Source organism: Topomyia yanbarensis, chromosome 3 (assembly GCF_030247195.1).
Source record: "Topomyia yanbarensis strain Yona2022 chromosome 3, ASM3024719v1, whole genome shotgun sequence".
Classification (NCBI taxonomy): Eukaryota; Metazoa; Arthropoda; class Insecta; order Diptera; family Culicidae; genus Topomyia; species Topomyia yanbarensis.
The window spans coordinates 105,512,456-105,526,634 of NC_080672.1; the positions used below are offsets into that span (position 1 = coordinate 105,512,456).

The 14,179-nt window shown below is 35.2% G+C and overlaps 1 protein-coding gene across 1 annotated transcript in view; it reads right to left on the reverse strand.

The window, feature by feature from the left end:
• LOC131688479 (probable citrate synthase 2, mitochondrial) overlaps positions 1 to 14,179 on the reverse strand; it is a 36,455-nt gene that overhangs the window by 21,757 nt on the left and 519 nt on the right. The window contains exon 3 of the mRNA XM_058972758.1: positions 3,003 to 3,161. Coding sequence (XP_058828741.1) covers positions 3,003 to 3,161 — 159 coding nt within the window. The remainder of the gene's footprint in view (positions 1 to 3,002; positions 3,162 to 14,179) is intronic.

Genomic DNA, 14,179 nt, shown 5'->3' on the forward strand with positions numbered 1-14,179 from the left:
ACTTCCCAGCTTTGCGCAGCAATACTCTTTTGAGAGTGCCTCTTCGGCGGTTCAACCACACAGCGAATGCGACCATCACAGGATTACAAAGAACATTCAATCGTGTGACACATCTATTTGACTTTAATTTGACTCGTAATGTAATAAGGACAAGGTTTTTGAATTTTTTTTAAGAATTTTCAGATTAGGACATCATTATTGGCCTATTAGTGATTTACTTTAATAAATAAATAAATAAATAACTCTACGACACTCCCAGCTTCAAACTGCTTGTCGTCGTGTCCCAGCCTTCTTGTCGTTGCTGTGGCTTTCGGTGTTTGGCTTCTCCCCAACCCATATATCAACAAAAATTCCCGAAACACTTTTAATACGTTGCAGTTGATATGGGCATGATCTTGCTAGTGCTTCAGATTTTTGCAAAGCGCTAGCAACAATTTGGTAGGTTATTCTTCTTGCTTGATGACCATTTTTTTTAAACTGAAGACCAAATATTAAAATCAAATAAAAGCATCATTCTGAACACTCATCTACAAAATACGGGGTGTTCAGCTTTTCTAAAAATAAACACAAAAGAAATGCATAATGCTCTTTATGATTTACAAATACTTGATGCAAATAAATAAACGCTCTCTTAAGAGTCACTCAAAAGATCGCTCAAACCCGAAGAACTACTCAGACACAGACATTCTCTTTCCGAAGAGTAAATACATTTAGAAACAGTGAAAACAATAACCCTACTTATATTATTCACATTACGATGCAGATCACCAATATGATTTTTTGAACAAAAGAACAATTCTTCAAGTAACTGATTCAAAAGAATAATTCATTTATTTATCTTTTGGTGATCCATTCAAATATTACAAATGTCGCCATCCTCTTATGTATTGTGAACATAACAACTTAATCATGAACTTAATTGAAAAAGTTGAAATTTCGGCATAATTTTCTGGGTTTCTGACAAAAAGTATTATGAGTTTTGGTTCCTTCTAAGGAAAGGGTTTCTTGACTTTGGTGCTTTTTGGAAACTAGTTTTTCCTGGAAAATATATTTCTGGGGAATGGTTTTTGGGGAAATGTTTTAGTATCAAAATATTGCATTATCACAAGCCGAATTGTATGGCAGTTAAAAATGAAATTTCTGCAATCAGTTCATAACTTGAAATAATTCTGGATAAACATGTGAAAAGGGCATATCGCAAATGAGAGCCTCTCTGTATTTACTTTCTCTTTCGATTATTACGGAGTCATCATAAAATTTACAATATTGTTTCAATGAATATCGAAAGATTCTGATGTCGTCATGCATATTATGCTAAGAGTTAAGGAGCAAACGTAAATGCGGTCGAGTTATTGACGGAAGAGAAAGAAAACACAAAGAGGCTCTCATTTGCGATATGCCCTTTTCACATGTTTATCCAGAATTGTTTTCTTGTACCCAAAATTGCTTTACGATAAATTTAATGGTTTAAAGGCTTGTGTAAAATTTTTACCAAATTTTGCACAGTTTCTTCTTCCTATAGTGCTAAAAAAATGCCTATAGTGTTATGAAAAAAATGCTGTAAATCTTTCATTCAACCGTTCGAAGCACACTAAAATGATCAAGGATCGGTAAACATGTGATCGCCAACATCAATACGTGATGTTTCCAAAAAAAACGGCGTTTACACCGGTAAGGATAATTTCAAAGTAAACGTTGGTGTTAAAAAGAAGAAAATATAGTAATTTGTTTTAAAATACCACAGGTAAACAAGCTGAATGTATGTGCAGGAATGGTATGAGGCTAAATTGGTGCATTTAGTCCAAAGAACATGAATCGAATAGCCCCGAACACCGATTAATCGGAATCTGTTGGACCATGGTAAAACTGGAAGTCAGAAAAACCAAGAAGCAAAAAGTGCAAATGGTTTGCTTAGGAATTAAACAAAAATTGTGAAAAACTTATCAAATACGATTGTACAAGTTCTTACGGGTGAAGCTAAAGTGTCGAGAATTTTCCCAAACAACCTACACACATTAATTTACAAAGTTTCCCTAAAATTTAATATTTATTCGATTGAAACAAGGGCTTTAGAAGTATATTCACTAGCTTGGAGGTAAAAATTTCGTGCTAGCCCTTAACTCTGTAATTGTTCTATACGCTGAGAAATCTGTCGAAGTAGAAGGTCGAGCTCGACAATGGGATGTAGCACAAATGCTTAGTTGGATTGATCTGTACTCTAACGTGCTACTCGGGACTCATGGGTGGCTTCCTAGCGCCACTAGTGACAATTGAACCATGAGGACCGACAAACGCGACTCATGTGTCCGATCTTTGCACGCGAATCAATTTACGCTAGTTTGTCAATTGATTCCTCTCACCCCGCCTGTCGCACAATGATTGTCCACATTAGGGAGGTTAATATGACAAGAGCTTCTCGTCTATTACTTAATTCAATTGACGCGATTTCGCCAACGCATCTGCGCGGACGATACTGTGCTTAACTTATACACCGACATAGTGCATGATGTCACATGATACTCGGTTCAACGATACAAACGTTTGGAGAGCATCGATCGAAGCTATTTTTATTCGAGGAAAAGTTTTCATTTGGTGAACATCGCAAGCAAAGTAAAAAAATCAGTGAACGGTAACGGTTCTTGAAAAAGACAGAATCTATGGTCTGACTAAAGGCACAAAACCTTCAATTTTACCTGTGATCGGATAATCTGTTAATTTTTTTTCCTGGCGATAATTTCTGAGCGAGATAAGCACACTGATTGCGAGACATTCATTCCATTTATGTAAGAGGATTAAATAAAAAAATGCAACAGATTCTTAAGGTTTCTGAAAATGTTCATAAAATCACTGAAATATCAAACATATTTAAATCAGTGAAATGTAAAGTACAATCGAAGGCCAGTCATATTGAGTCGCGTGTGACTTTTATCAATGCCAAAATTAAACGCCTCTCACGACTGCGTTCGCGATTTCGACTTCGTTGTAGCAGATAAAAAACTTACCATATCGACAGTAACTTCGCCCACTTTGGTGTTGCCATGCTGCTTACGGAAGTTCTTGACGCGCTCCTGCTCTTTCGGAATCTTCTCGGTTAGAACGGCCTTCAGATCTGTGCTGTCAGAGGCATTGCGCACGTAGGTGGTGATCACAGGGAGAATGTTCTAGTGAAAGAGAGAAAAACTTCAGATTAATAAAATAATTCAAACATTAACCAAAAGTCCGCAGGTATTTTCATTTTCCGCCGATAGCTGAGCCATGTAAATTACCCCACAGTTACGATTTGATGAAATCAAACAAACGTCAACAAATTATAAAAAATCTTAATTACAATATTCTGACTGCAGGATCCGAGTTTCAAACCGCAATATTGAAGCATTTATAATACGGAATGATGTTTTATCTTATCGGAGCGTACACATCGACAACAAATGATAATGAGGGTAGGATGAATATTAGGGACCATTCATAAATTACGTTACGGAAAAAATGTACATAAATGTCAAGCGTAATTCTATCCCCTCTTCCTTAGAACGTAACAAATAAATTTGTTTATTTTATTCTTCAATAAAAATATGTTACGTCACGTTCTAGTGGAAATTCTGCTGGAGTACCTACCCGGTAGATCTCTATATCTCGAGTAGGGGAAACCGAGGTGAGTTGAAACAGAGGAGAGTTCAAACAAAGCCTATTGCTAGCAAAACCATACTGTTAGGGATTTTGCAACAATGCTTTTGTTAAACATATACGAAACATGTAAGCCAAAAGCATTTTGGCCAGATCTATAATGGCATGGTTTCGCTAGTAATGGGCTTTGTTTGAACTCTCCTCGGTTTACCCTACATTTACAAATAGATGTATCTAACAGCAAGAGACTATTTCTAGACCAACATGAGAAAAGGGCGGAAGTCCAAATGAGAGTCTCTCTTTGTTTACTCTCTCTCCCGTCAATAACTCGGCAGCTTCTACGATTGCTCCTTAACTCTTGGCATACTATGCTAGACGACATCAGAGTCTTTCAATATTTATTGAAACAATGTTGGAAAGTTTTATGTTGACGCCATAATAATCGAAAGCGAAAGTAAACACAGAGAGACTCTCATTTGGACTTCCACCCATTTCACATGTTGGTCTAGATTTGTCTAAATACTCTTTCGATTATTACGGGTGTTAATCCGCGTTATGTAAAAATCCGTGTTAACCCTTTCATGTCAAACTTCTTTCTCGTGCATAGAGGGTTCCAAAACTATTTTTCCTTGAAAATAGTAGGGATAAGAAACAAGAAAAACCTTTTTTCATAAAGATAGGGGTTTCCATCGCAGTGCTAGAAGCTGCTCAATTTTTGCATCTTACTTCTCAATACAATTGTCCTAGAATTTTCTCAATAGTCCAATTGCGTGGAAAATGTAGTCGAATATTGTCTAAATTGATAGGTTTTATCAGTTTTCAATAAAATTACAAAATAACGAAGATATACCAAAATTTCATTTTTCGTCGTCAACGTCAACTGTCTCTGGCAGCACTGCTCCATCGGAATCCAATCGGACTAATTGCACTAACTTCAGTCCTAGAGCCAGTACTTCTAACTATTAGTGCTCAAATGAAAGGTAATAGTCACATTTATTATCCATACTTATTTTTGTGAGTAAATCTTACGTACACACTTAAAAATATTTGTATCTCGAAAGATACACATAAAAGGAGCGTCAGAATTTACTTGAATTTGCATTCAAAAACAAGTTAAATTGCGCTTTGTTCACAATTATCCATCATATGTATGTGTGTTTGCGTGTGTGTATATATGTGCAGTAATGTCATGCAATTATTTCAGCAATGGTTAAACCGATATTCACGAAACTAGATTTAAACGCAAGGCCTAACGTGGCAATTTAACGTTATTAATTCTATTCTAGTTTTTGGGATGTGGGTGATTTTGTCAAAACACCTCGCGTTTAAAAATTAACTTTTAAAGAAAAGAGTTACGTCAGACTATATGCACATAATTAAGAAGTTTATAAAATAATGATTGAAATCTTTCTCGAAAATTTATATGTAAGTTTCCTTCAAAGATAAAGAGTAAATTTTTACTAAAGTTGAGATATTTGACCCATGCATTAAACATTATCACAATTAAGTTTATTTATTTTATTTGTTTCATTCATATTATTTACTATGTCTATTTTTTCATTTTATTCGTTGTATAGTATTATTCGTTTTATTTAATTTATTAGTTTCATTTAAATTATTCATTCTACTCATATTATGAATTAGATTACTTTCTATCATTTAATTTTTTTATTAAATTTATTCTATAAATATTGAATAATTTAGTCATTTTATTCGTGCAGGAATCTGAACTGTGTTCACCACATCTGTACGCGTGTGTGCGTACTTCTCATGAGTTCGGCAAACTAATGAATAGCCGAATAGTGATATGTATAAGAAATGGCTCATCTCACTGCTCGGTTAATTAAATCGGGTTTTTCATAAAACTTTTGCGGTTTTGATTTAACACTAAAGCAATATTCAGTAACTTTATAGATGTTTTAGAACGGATAACACTAGTTTACAAGAAAAATTAAGTTGCGAGAAAGTGTTTTCTAGACTAATTTTGGGTCATTGAAAATCATACCCATTTTCTCTTTAAAGGAAGTATTTTCAGGTTTTTTTTCAGAAAACAGGATTTAGCGAACTTTTTTTTAACTTTTTGCTCTTTATAGCTTTTGCAAATATAATCTGACCGCGAAAATCTACAGACAGTTCAAAAGGTACAGATTTACCCTTTCCTTTTCCTCAAATGTCAATACGCGACATCATTTATGAACGGCCCTTGGTAATATCTTTAAAGCAGACAATCCAATGAAAAATAGGATTGATAGGATTTTTGTGCGTTTTTAGCACCTTGTGTCACATCTTTATGTTTGTTATACATACTAAGAATACCAAATAATGTGATGTGATGGCGGCAGTTTATGGGAAACATGGGTAAAACCGGCACCCCAAGGCTTTTCCTAGAAATATTTTTTTTATTTATTTCATAATGACAGGTTAATATTAGTAGGGGGAACTGGGACAATTCAGACCTAGTCAGAGTTTATGAGTTATAGAACTGAAACGTGTCTACCGAATCACAAATAAATATTTTTTCCTACAAGCCTGATCAATTGCGCATATTTTTTTCTAAGGCTTTTTCCGATCTTTTACCGTATTGTGTATAAACGGTTATGCACAAAAGTACATAAAAGGTCCGAGTTACCCCAACTCTGTTCCAATTCGGACCACTCATTTCTTTTCGATTTCTTGTAATAGAAATGAATTCTTATTTTGGCCTAAGTATTAGTTGATAGTCTCGCCTAAAACAGGATATAAATAAAATATATTATCCGGCAGATCCAAAATCACGATAATGCACTTAATTTAATTAATTGTTGTTGCCAACAAAAATCTTGTTTTTCGACTTACACATTTTTCAAAAAAAAAAGCGCTCCGAAGCAACATTGCGAACCGCAATATTTTGTGAGACTGAACAGAGCAACACGGCAGCCATGAAAATGATATATACGATTTTCATAAGGGACCATTCATAAATTACGTAACGCAAAAATTGCCCAAAATTGACTCCCCCCTCCCCCCATGTAACAAATTGTCACAAATTTCTTTATCCCCCCTCCCCTATTACGTAACAAATTCTTAAAAAAAAAAAATTTTCTTCGGTGAAAACATGTTACGTAACGATCTAGCTTACTCCCCCTCCCCCCTATGTCACAATATGTAACAACTTGTCGAACCCCCTCCCCCCCTCCCTAAAAGCGTTACGTAATTTATGAATAGTCCCTAATATTACCATAGCTGAGAAACAGCTGGGGCCCGACTTGGCCAACGGTCCGAATTGCGCCACTTCCCCCTACGATTATGTAAGTTTTTGAAAATAAAATCAGATGTCAAAAAAATGAACAAAACATACGACTGAAGCTTTCATACCCGCCTGAATGTTAGATTTTGTTTGAGGTTTTAACCGAACAAAAACTGTTCAGATCACCACTTTTTTCAGTACCCATTCATATTGCCAACTCGGTGCACAGTGTCGCCTAGCCGGACAAAACCTCAAAATTTTATTTTTGATTTTTCATGATTTAACATTTTTCTCTGTTTCTTAACAGGTTGAATAGAGTCTTCTCGAAATATTAAGTCTCGAGGACGATAGTTCGATTTTTTACATGACTTCAAAGGTGAAATAGATGATAAATTCTGAGGAAAACTATTTTCAAACCTAAGTTATTCAAATGCATATATCTTTTTAGTTAAGATTCCGATTGGGGTCAAACTGATTTCATGTGAAAGGTTATTCGCTGGACTTATATCTGCCATTCGATTTAGTCGATACAAGCGTTTCTTATCGCTCAGACATGAAAAACAAATAATAAATCGAGCAATAGTTTAAAGTTATAATGTTCAAAGTGGCTGTACTTTTTTTTGAAACGGTTCGGAAAGATCGCTTGTTGTTCACGATACTTGAAAAGTAGTGTACTTTCCGAAAATGAATATCTTGTTTTGCCCCTTTCTGCCCCGAGGTATGAAAAAAGGTAATTTTTCATGATACGTCTAAAGGAGACGCATGGTAGCCTTTGACTACCCAGGGTTCGCAATATAATTTATAGATGTGTCTTATCATTATCAACAATTGAAAAAATGTGTGTTCTGCTAAAAAATTCACCGCGCCTAATTTTTTGAAAATGATTTTTTGGAAATAGTGCACTTTATATTTGTAAATGTTGAATTTTCGAGCCACCCTAAGTGCCAAAATTTTGAGGAAATAAAAAACAAAAAATAAACATCAAATATGAATTCAGCGTCACAAAATTACCCTAATGTGAAATTTTATCAAATTCGGGCCACTTTTGAGGTTTTGTCCGACTTTTGTATGGAAGGTGATCACTGTGCGGTGTATTGAAGACGAGTTTGAGATATTCAACCCTTGGTTGCGGTAAGACCGAATCGCTGTTTAGATGGTTGTGTATGTTTGTTATTCATTACAAAAGGTTGTGAATCTTTGTGAGACTTCAATTACACTATTATCACACTAGCAGAAATGCATCGAAATGCTTTTATTGTGTTTATATCGTATAGGTCTCTTTTAAATTCAAAAATTGTAATTTTTGCTAATCAAATTCTATCTACGTTTTTGCTATTGTAGAAATACCGAGTATCTAGTGTTCTCTTGGTTTGTCCTAGATAATCTTTATCAGGCACAACACAATGATCTTTTGTATACCCCGGTAGATCGTTGATGATCAGAGTCCCGAAAAATCAAAATCTTAATCATTTAGCTTTATTGCGAAGTGTATGTCACTTATAAGTGAATGATTCCAATTAACAGAATGCAGAACGCTAGTAAATATTCGCTTACGACGTAGAATACTGAAGGTGGCCATGATTCGCGGATGGATTTCTTGGGAATATCCACACTAAGAAATAATCCTGTAGCATAAAATAATCTTCTTTATAACTACGCTTTCGAACTCTCCTCCCCTTACTACATGATGAAACTAAAAAAGTACATATACTATAATTTTATTGGTATTGTGGTAACTCAGACCAAGGATTAAGCTTCCCCCTAGCAATTTTTTGCCTACACGTTTTTGTGCAAAGGGTTCATGGCCAAAGTTTTTCCGTTTCTTTATAACTACAGCAATCGGCGAACGTACGAAAAAATTTCGATTTTCTAAAATTCTACCACCTCCTTTAAGACTTTGACAATTAATTACTAATATTTGTTGAGTTGGAACGAATTGAAAATTCAATAAATGAGATCTTGGCTTCTAAAAGCTTGAGTACTATTGATATCTTATTATTTTAGCAGAACGCTAAGTTGATTACAAGATAAATTACGGTACAGTAATTTTAGCAATTGATTATTTGACATATTCCTAATAATCATTCTTGTTGTTCATTCGATATTTTTATCCATTCGAAATATTCAATGTGGACGTTTGAATATTCCCCCTTCGACATTTTGTCTTTTGAAATAAGTTAGAAAATTAATTATAAACTAGGACTAATTATATTCATCTTAAATGATTTCCTCCTCGAATAATCAATCAAGAAGAAAAAAACGTTTGCCTTATGATTTTCGACCTTTTCGGTTTTTTGAGTTTTTGGCTATTTAATTTTCCGATCTTTTGAATTTTTGCCTTATTTTTTTGGCCTTTTGAATTTCAGCCTTCCGAGGCTAAATCAAAATTAAACAAACGTTGTTTTATTTTGATTTGTAATTAAAATTTGCTTATTGAGGGCTTCAAGCAGATGGTCATTCGCCCGTAAATGTTTTATTTTGAGGCATAACGCTAATTCATCGCAAATACTGCTATAACTATCTGCGTGCGATGAGAATATAATGACACTTAAATGGAACTTAAATGTTTCGAGCTTTGCACAGACCCTCAACCTAGGGGCAGATCACTTGTGATGCATTTTTAAAAATCAGCGAAATTAAATGCATTTATTTCCATCAAAATAGAAATTCATAATGTACTTTGCGTTGCAATGTTTTTGCGTTGCGTGCAATGTTGTTTGCGTTGCGTGTAAGACGTCAAAACCCTACAGAAAAACTAGCCCTACATTTAACAAAACGTTGAATAAAGTGGATCAGCGTAGGACGTTTGTTAAACAAACTTTTCTGCGGGGCAGTGCAAAGCTGATGCAAAAATGGAAATTAAATGCATTTTTTTCAATTTGATGCAAATTTGTTATACATTCTTAGAGTGATCTGCCCCTAGCCCTCAACTGTTCATGAAGATATAAAAATCACAACAATTTACAACCTTACAAACAACTGTCACGTGACGTGATTCTTCATTTTTGTAGAAACAACCACTAATACAACCCATTACGACAAATAGTTACAGTGACGGTACAAAAATCTGAAATTATCAAATTGGCGCAAGATAAAACACCCGTGACAATGATAACACAAATTACCTATGTTAATGTAATTACAAGCCACATTACTGTAGTAGAGTGCACTTTTTTACTACTGACCTAATTCTTATCCCTAAACTAAGAACTCCTACCAACGTGATGTCGGTTCATTAGTGCAACCACATCTATACATCTTACGTCATTTCAAATCATAGGAACGTCATCGTTATCGATCTTATGACGAACAGAGCGCACGCCTTCACATTTAAAACAAAGCTGCGAAGCATGCCTCGAAGAGAAAATGTGAAATAGGTAGGTACCAAGAAAAAATTCTCTCCCAAGAACCGAGGGTAATAACTCTGTCATGCCCAACATTTTTATAGTGCAAATGGGTTTCCTTAGCCCTTAAATGTGCAATGTTGTTCTAAAATAATATTGAGAAAAATATCTAAAAATTTATTATAGTAACTTATTAGAGCTTTGAAATAACTTTCACAAAGTTGGAAAGAAATTGTTTGCGCCTTTAAGGGTTAAAACTGTTAAAGTGAAGAAGCTTGTTTTTTATCGAAATAGGTGCTTTTATCGTTGCGCGAGGAACTAGCAGCTCAGCTGTTACCATCCAAGGTTCAAAATAATTTCCTAGAATTCTTACTTCGTGGAAGAAGTATTTGAAGACAGTCTAAATTGATAGGTTTTTATCTGTTTCCAATAATGTTTCAAGACATCAACGATACATAAAAATATAATTTTTCATCGTTAACAGCGCCGAAATTAAAAATAATTACAATACTTAATACAAGTACGCAAATGATGGGCAATAGTAAGAATTATAAGCCTCATTTGTTCTTTGCGATTAAATTTACTTTTAAATAAGTTATAGATGTTCAAAACCGATGTTGTTGATGGCATGGGCTTGAATGGTTTAAGCTTTCCGTGCTTGTCAGTGTTGGTACTGTAGCATCTTTAACGTAGTATAGGTGTTGAAATAGCGCCATGTTTTACATTCAATTCCTTTGCAGACAGTCAGTCAGGTGATTATTACTCGATAGCTCCCGCTCTACGAAAAGAGGTCGAGGCCGATAAACGGAATAGCGCGACTGGCTACCAACAAGTACAAATTCAAAGAAATCGAAGAAATAGAATGAGCTCGGATGAATTGGTTGGAAGGAATGGATGACGGAGGCACGACCAGACCTCTGTTTTAATTCCACCTCTTCCTCTTTCTTGAACGTGTCCGCAGGCATAGCCATCCAGCGCTATCAAGTATTGTACGCACATGGTCATGGTATGACTGAGTTTTTTTCCAGTTTTGCTACCTCCTGACTCACACACGAAGAAGCGGCTCGGAAGGTCAGGTCATCTTTCAAGCACTCTGTAGTGAACCGGTTTTTATCACTATTCCTCGTTTGTCTGGCTGCTAGTCGTATGCGCCAAACAGTAATTGGCTAGCGGCAAATTTGGCATGAATTTGGTATTCCCTTGTACTCCGCACCACGTGCTGACGTAAACTAAGTATGAGTTGATGCACAATCATTCAGACATCGAATGGTTACGGTTAATAGATGCATGGGACTAACGAAGTAGATTCTGTTTTTTTTTTCGCGGGAAATTGAGCGCACAATTCTACGGACAACTTATTTTATTACTATTCAATTTAATCCGTTCGCAAACATTCTAATTAAAAACAATTTATAAAAACCAATTTTGGTTTACCTGTGTTTGGCCCACAAATACTTGCCAAGCCTATTATTGGGAGTATTGCCTCTTACTTACTTACAGTAAGTTATTATTGCAATCCGTACAACTACAATCAAAGACTAACTTACATTTTTCGTTGTGCACTTGATACCTGAAACTCGCTAGTTGGGATAGTGTCTATTCATAGCGTCACGATCGCTTAGCGGTGAAAAAGTGGATAATTTAACTGTCAAATTTTGGACAACCCAAAACACTGGCCGAACACAGTTCACAGCAGTTAATGAAAGAGAATCTTTTTTCTTCTTATATTTACTACCAACATCTGTGATTAGCGAGTTACTGTTTATCCGGAATTTCCACTCAAAATGAATTCAGACAGTTGACTTATACGCTCTAATCATATGTTAGTCGAGAATTTACTGTACGTTTTAAGCACGTCGATAATTTGTTCCACGGATGTGTTTGAATGGTAAGCGTAACTTCTTCTCCCCGCAGTGGAGTTGAGTTCAATCCTAGTGGAGGGATTTTCCGAGTTTAAAAAATCTCTAGTCGCGTCTTCCTACGAAAAGGAAGTAAATCCGTTGGTCCCGGTTCATGCGTAGAAGGGCAGATGTTGGATCCTACGACTCCGTTCTACGCATCGCATACAACCACTCGAAAAACTTATAATTACGTTGCATGCGTGAAATAATCGAAATTACGATTGGCGATTAACGGTTCTTCCGGAATTGTGATTTTTAGTATTTACGTTCTAATTGTAGGTTTCTCGAGATGTGAATAAAAAAGCATAATAATAATGAAGACGACAGTTCCTGTAGCAATACTGTCTTTATGTATTTATGTATTATCTGACACGTTACTAGACGGTAAATTTTCCTCCAATACAGCCATATATCTAGATTAACGGCTTCTATAGCCTAATGATGTGAAGTTTCGATAGTATTGCTGTTTATGTAAAGTGACAGATTTCACCAAGTATTTTGTTGATGAATTGCCAGCAACGCTAGTAATTTCGCACACATATAAATACAAAGTAATGAGCTTTCTACCTACATACAGTAAAAGCGCTGTAACGTTGGTCCCTTCTCATTTTTATATGCAAAGAAAGAAAATTGTCAAACTTTTTGAAAGTTTTTGCTTATATATGAGGTAGAATACTCTTCTTAGAAGCCTTTTTCATAACGCAATGATTTTATAACATTGAAAAACCATCTAAAAGTAGTCGTAGTAATGTAGTAAAACAAACAAAAATTCAAAGAAAATGATTTTGAAAATATGCCTTTGCTTCAAATAATAAAAATGCTATCCTGCAGAACAACCGAATCTACAGTGAAGCCTGTAGATTTTATCGAACCCGCCTTTGTCAGCCTCAACCACGAACCAATTAAAATTCGGGCGAATCATTTCTTGAGTAGGCATATTTGTCTTATCCTAAAGATGCAAAATATGTAAAAAATGCATCATTTTTTCATTCTGCGCTAAGGGAAATTTATATTAAAATAATGTTCAGAAAGGAAGGAGGCTATTACAGATTCGGTTCACCAGAAAAAAAAAAAGAAAAATATGTCGAATTTTGCCAATGTCCCCATTTTGTTAGCATAAAATATATCGAAGGGCTAATAAAAACAGGTCTTCACTGTATTTCAACCTTAACCTTGGGCTAAAAATATTTCTCTTTGTGTGTAGAATGTTGAATTTCCACACGTTAGAAGTACTTTTTTGACTTGATATATTATTTGATTGTACATAATATAAATCAGACGATTTGGATTTGAACCATTGTATTGGGTAACAGATAATACATGAAACAAAACGTCAACACCAAGGTGCCGTTCCATCCGGACAAGTTGCATAAAAACCTCCTCAACAATCGTCTTCAATGTATCTACATGCAAATAATTCTGACGTGCATGTAACCACAGATAACAGACGTTTAGGCTCGATTTGAATCGTGTGTAAATACCCGCTACTGAAATTCCGAATAAATCAGACGTCTGAAACATGTTTGGCAAACGTTTGCAGATGGCGCAGTGATCACTACAATGCAGTTAGAGTGCAGCTGTCAAACACGTGTAGAAATCAGTTGCGCAGATGGCAATAGTGAAACACGAATTTTCAACGTATATCAATTTGAAAGTTTACACATGTTTTTGAAGAAATTTTGTTCTAGCCTAAACGTCTGTTATCTGTGATGTAACTGAACAGACGGATTGTGTAAATGGCACTAAATGTACACATCTACATATTAATGTCTCAATAGGGAAAATAAAAAAAAACGCAGTAGACTAGATAGACTACCTGTTTTCGGGTTTTTCTTTACTTTTTGTCACTACGAATGTTAAAACACGGCATCTAAATCGTTAGATAAGCCAGTACTAATTGAAATCGCCAACGAGTTGTTTGCGAAAAATCGGAACCATCCCACACCATTACGTAACTGAAAAGATGTATGGATTTTCCTGACCTATTCAATCTTGTTATGAAACAGGAAATTGACTCGTCGTTATCGGTGGATGAAACACACTAGCAAACGGCACCTTTCTACATATTAAAATTTTTAGGAAAA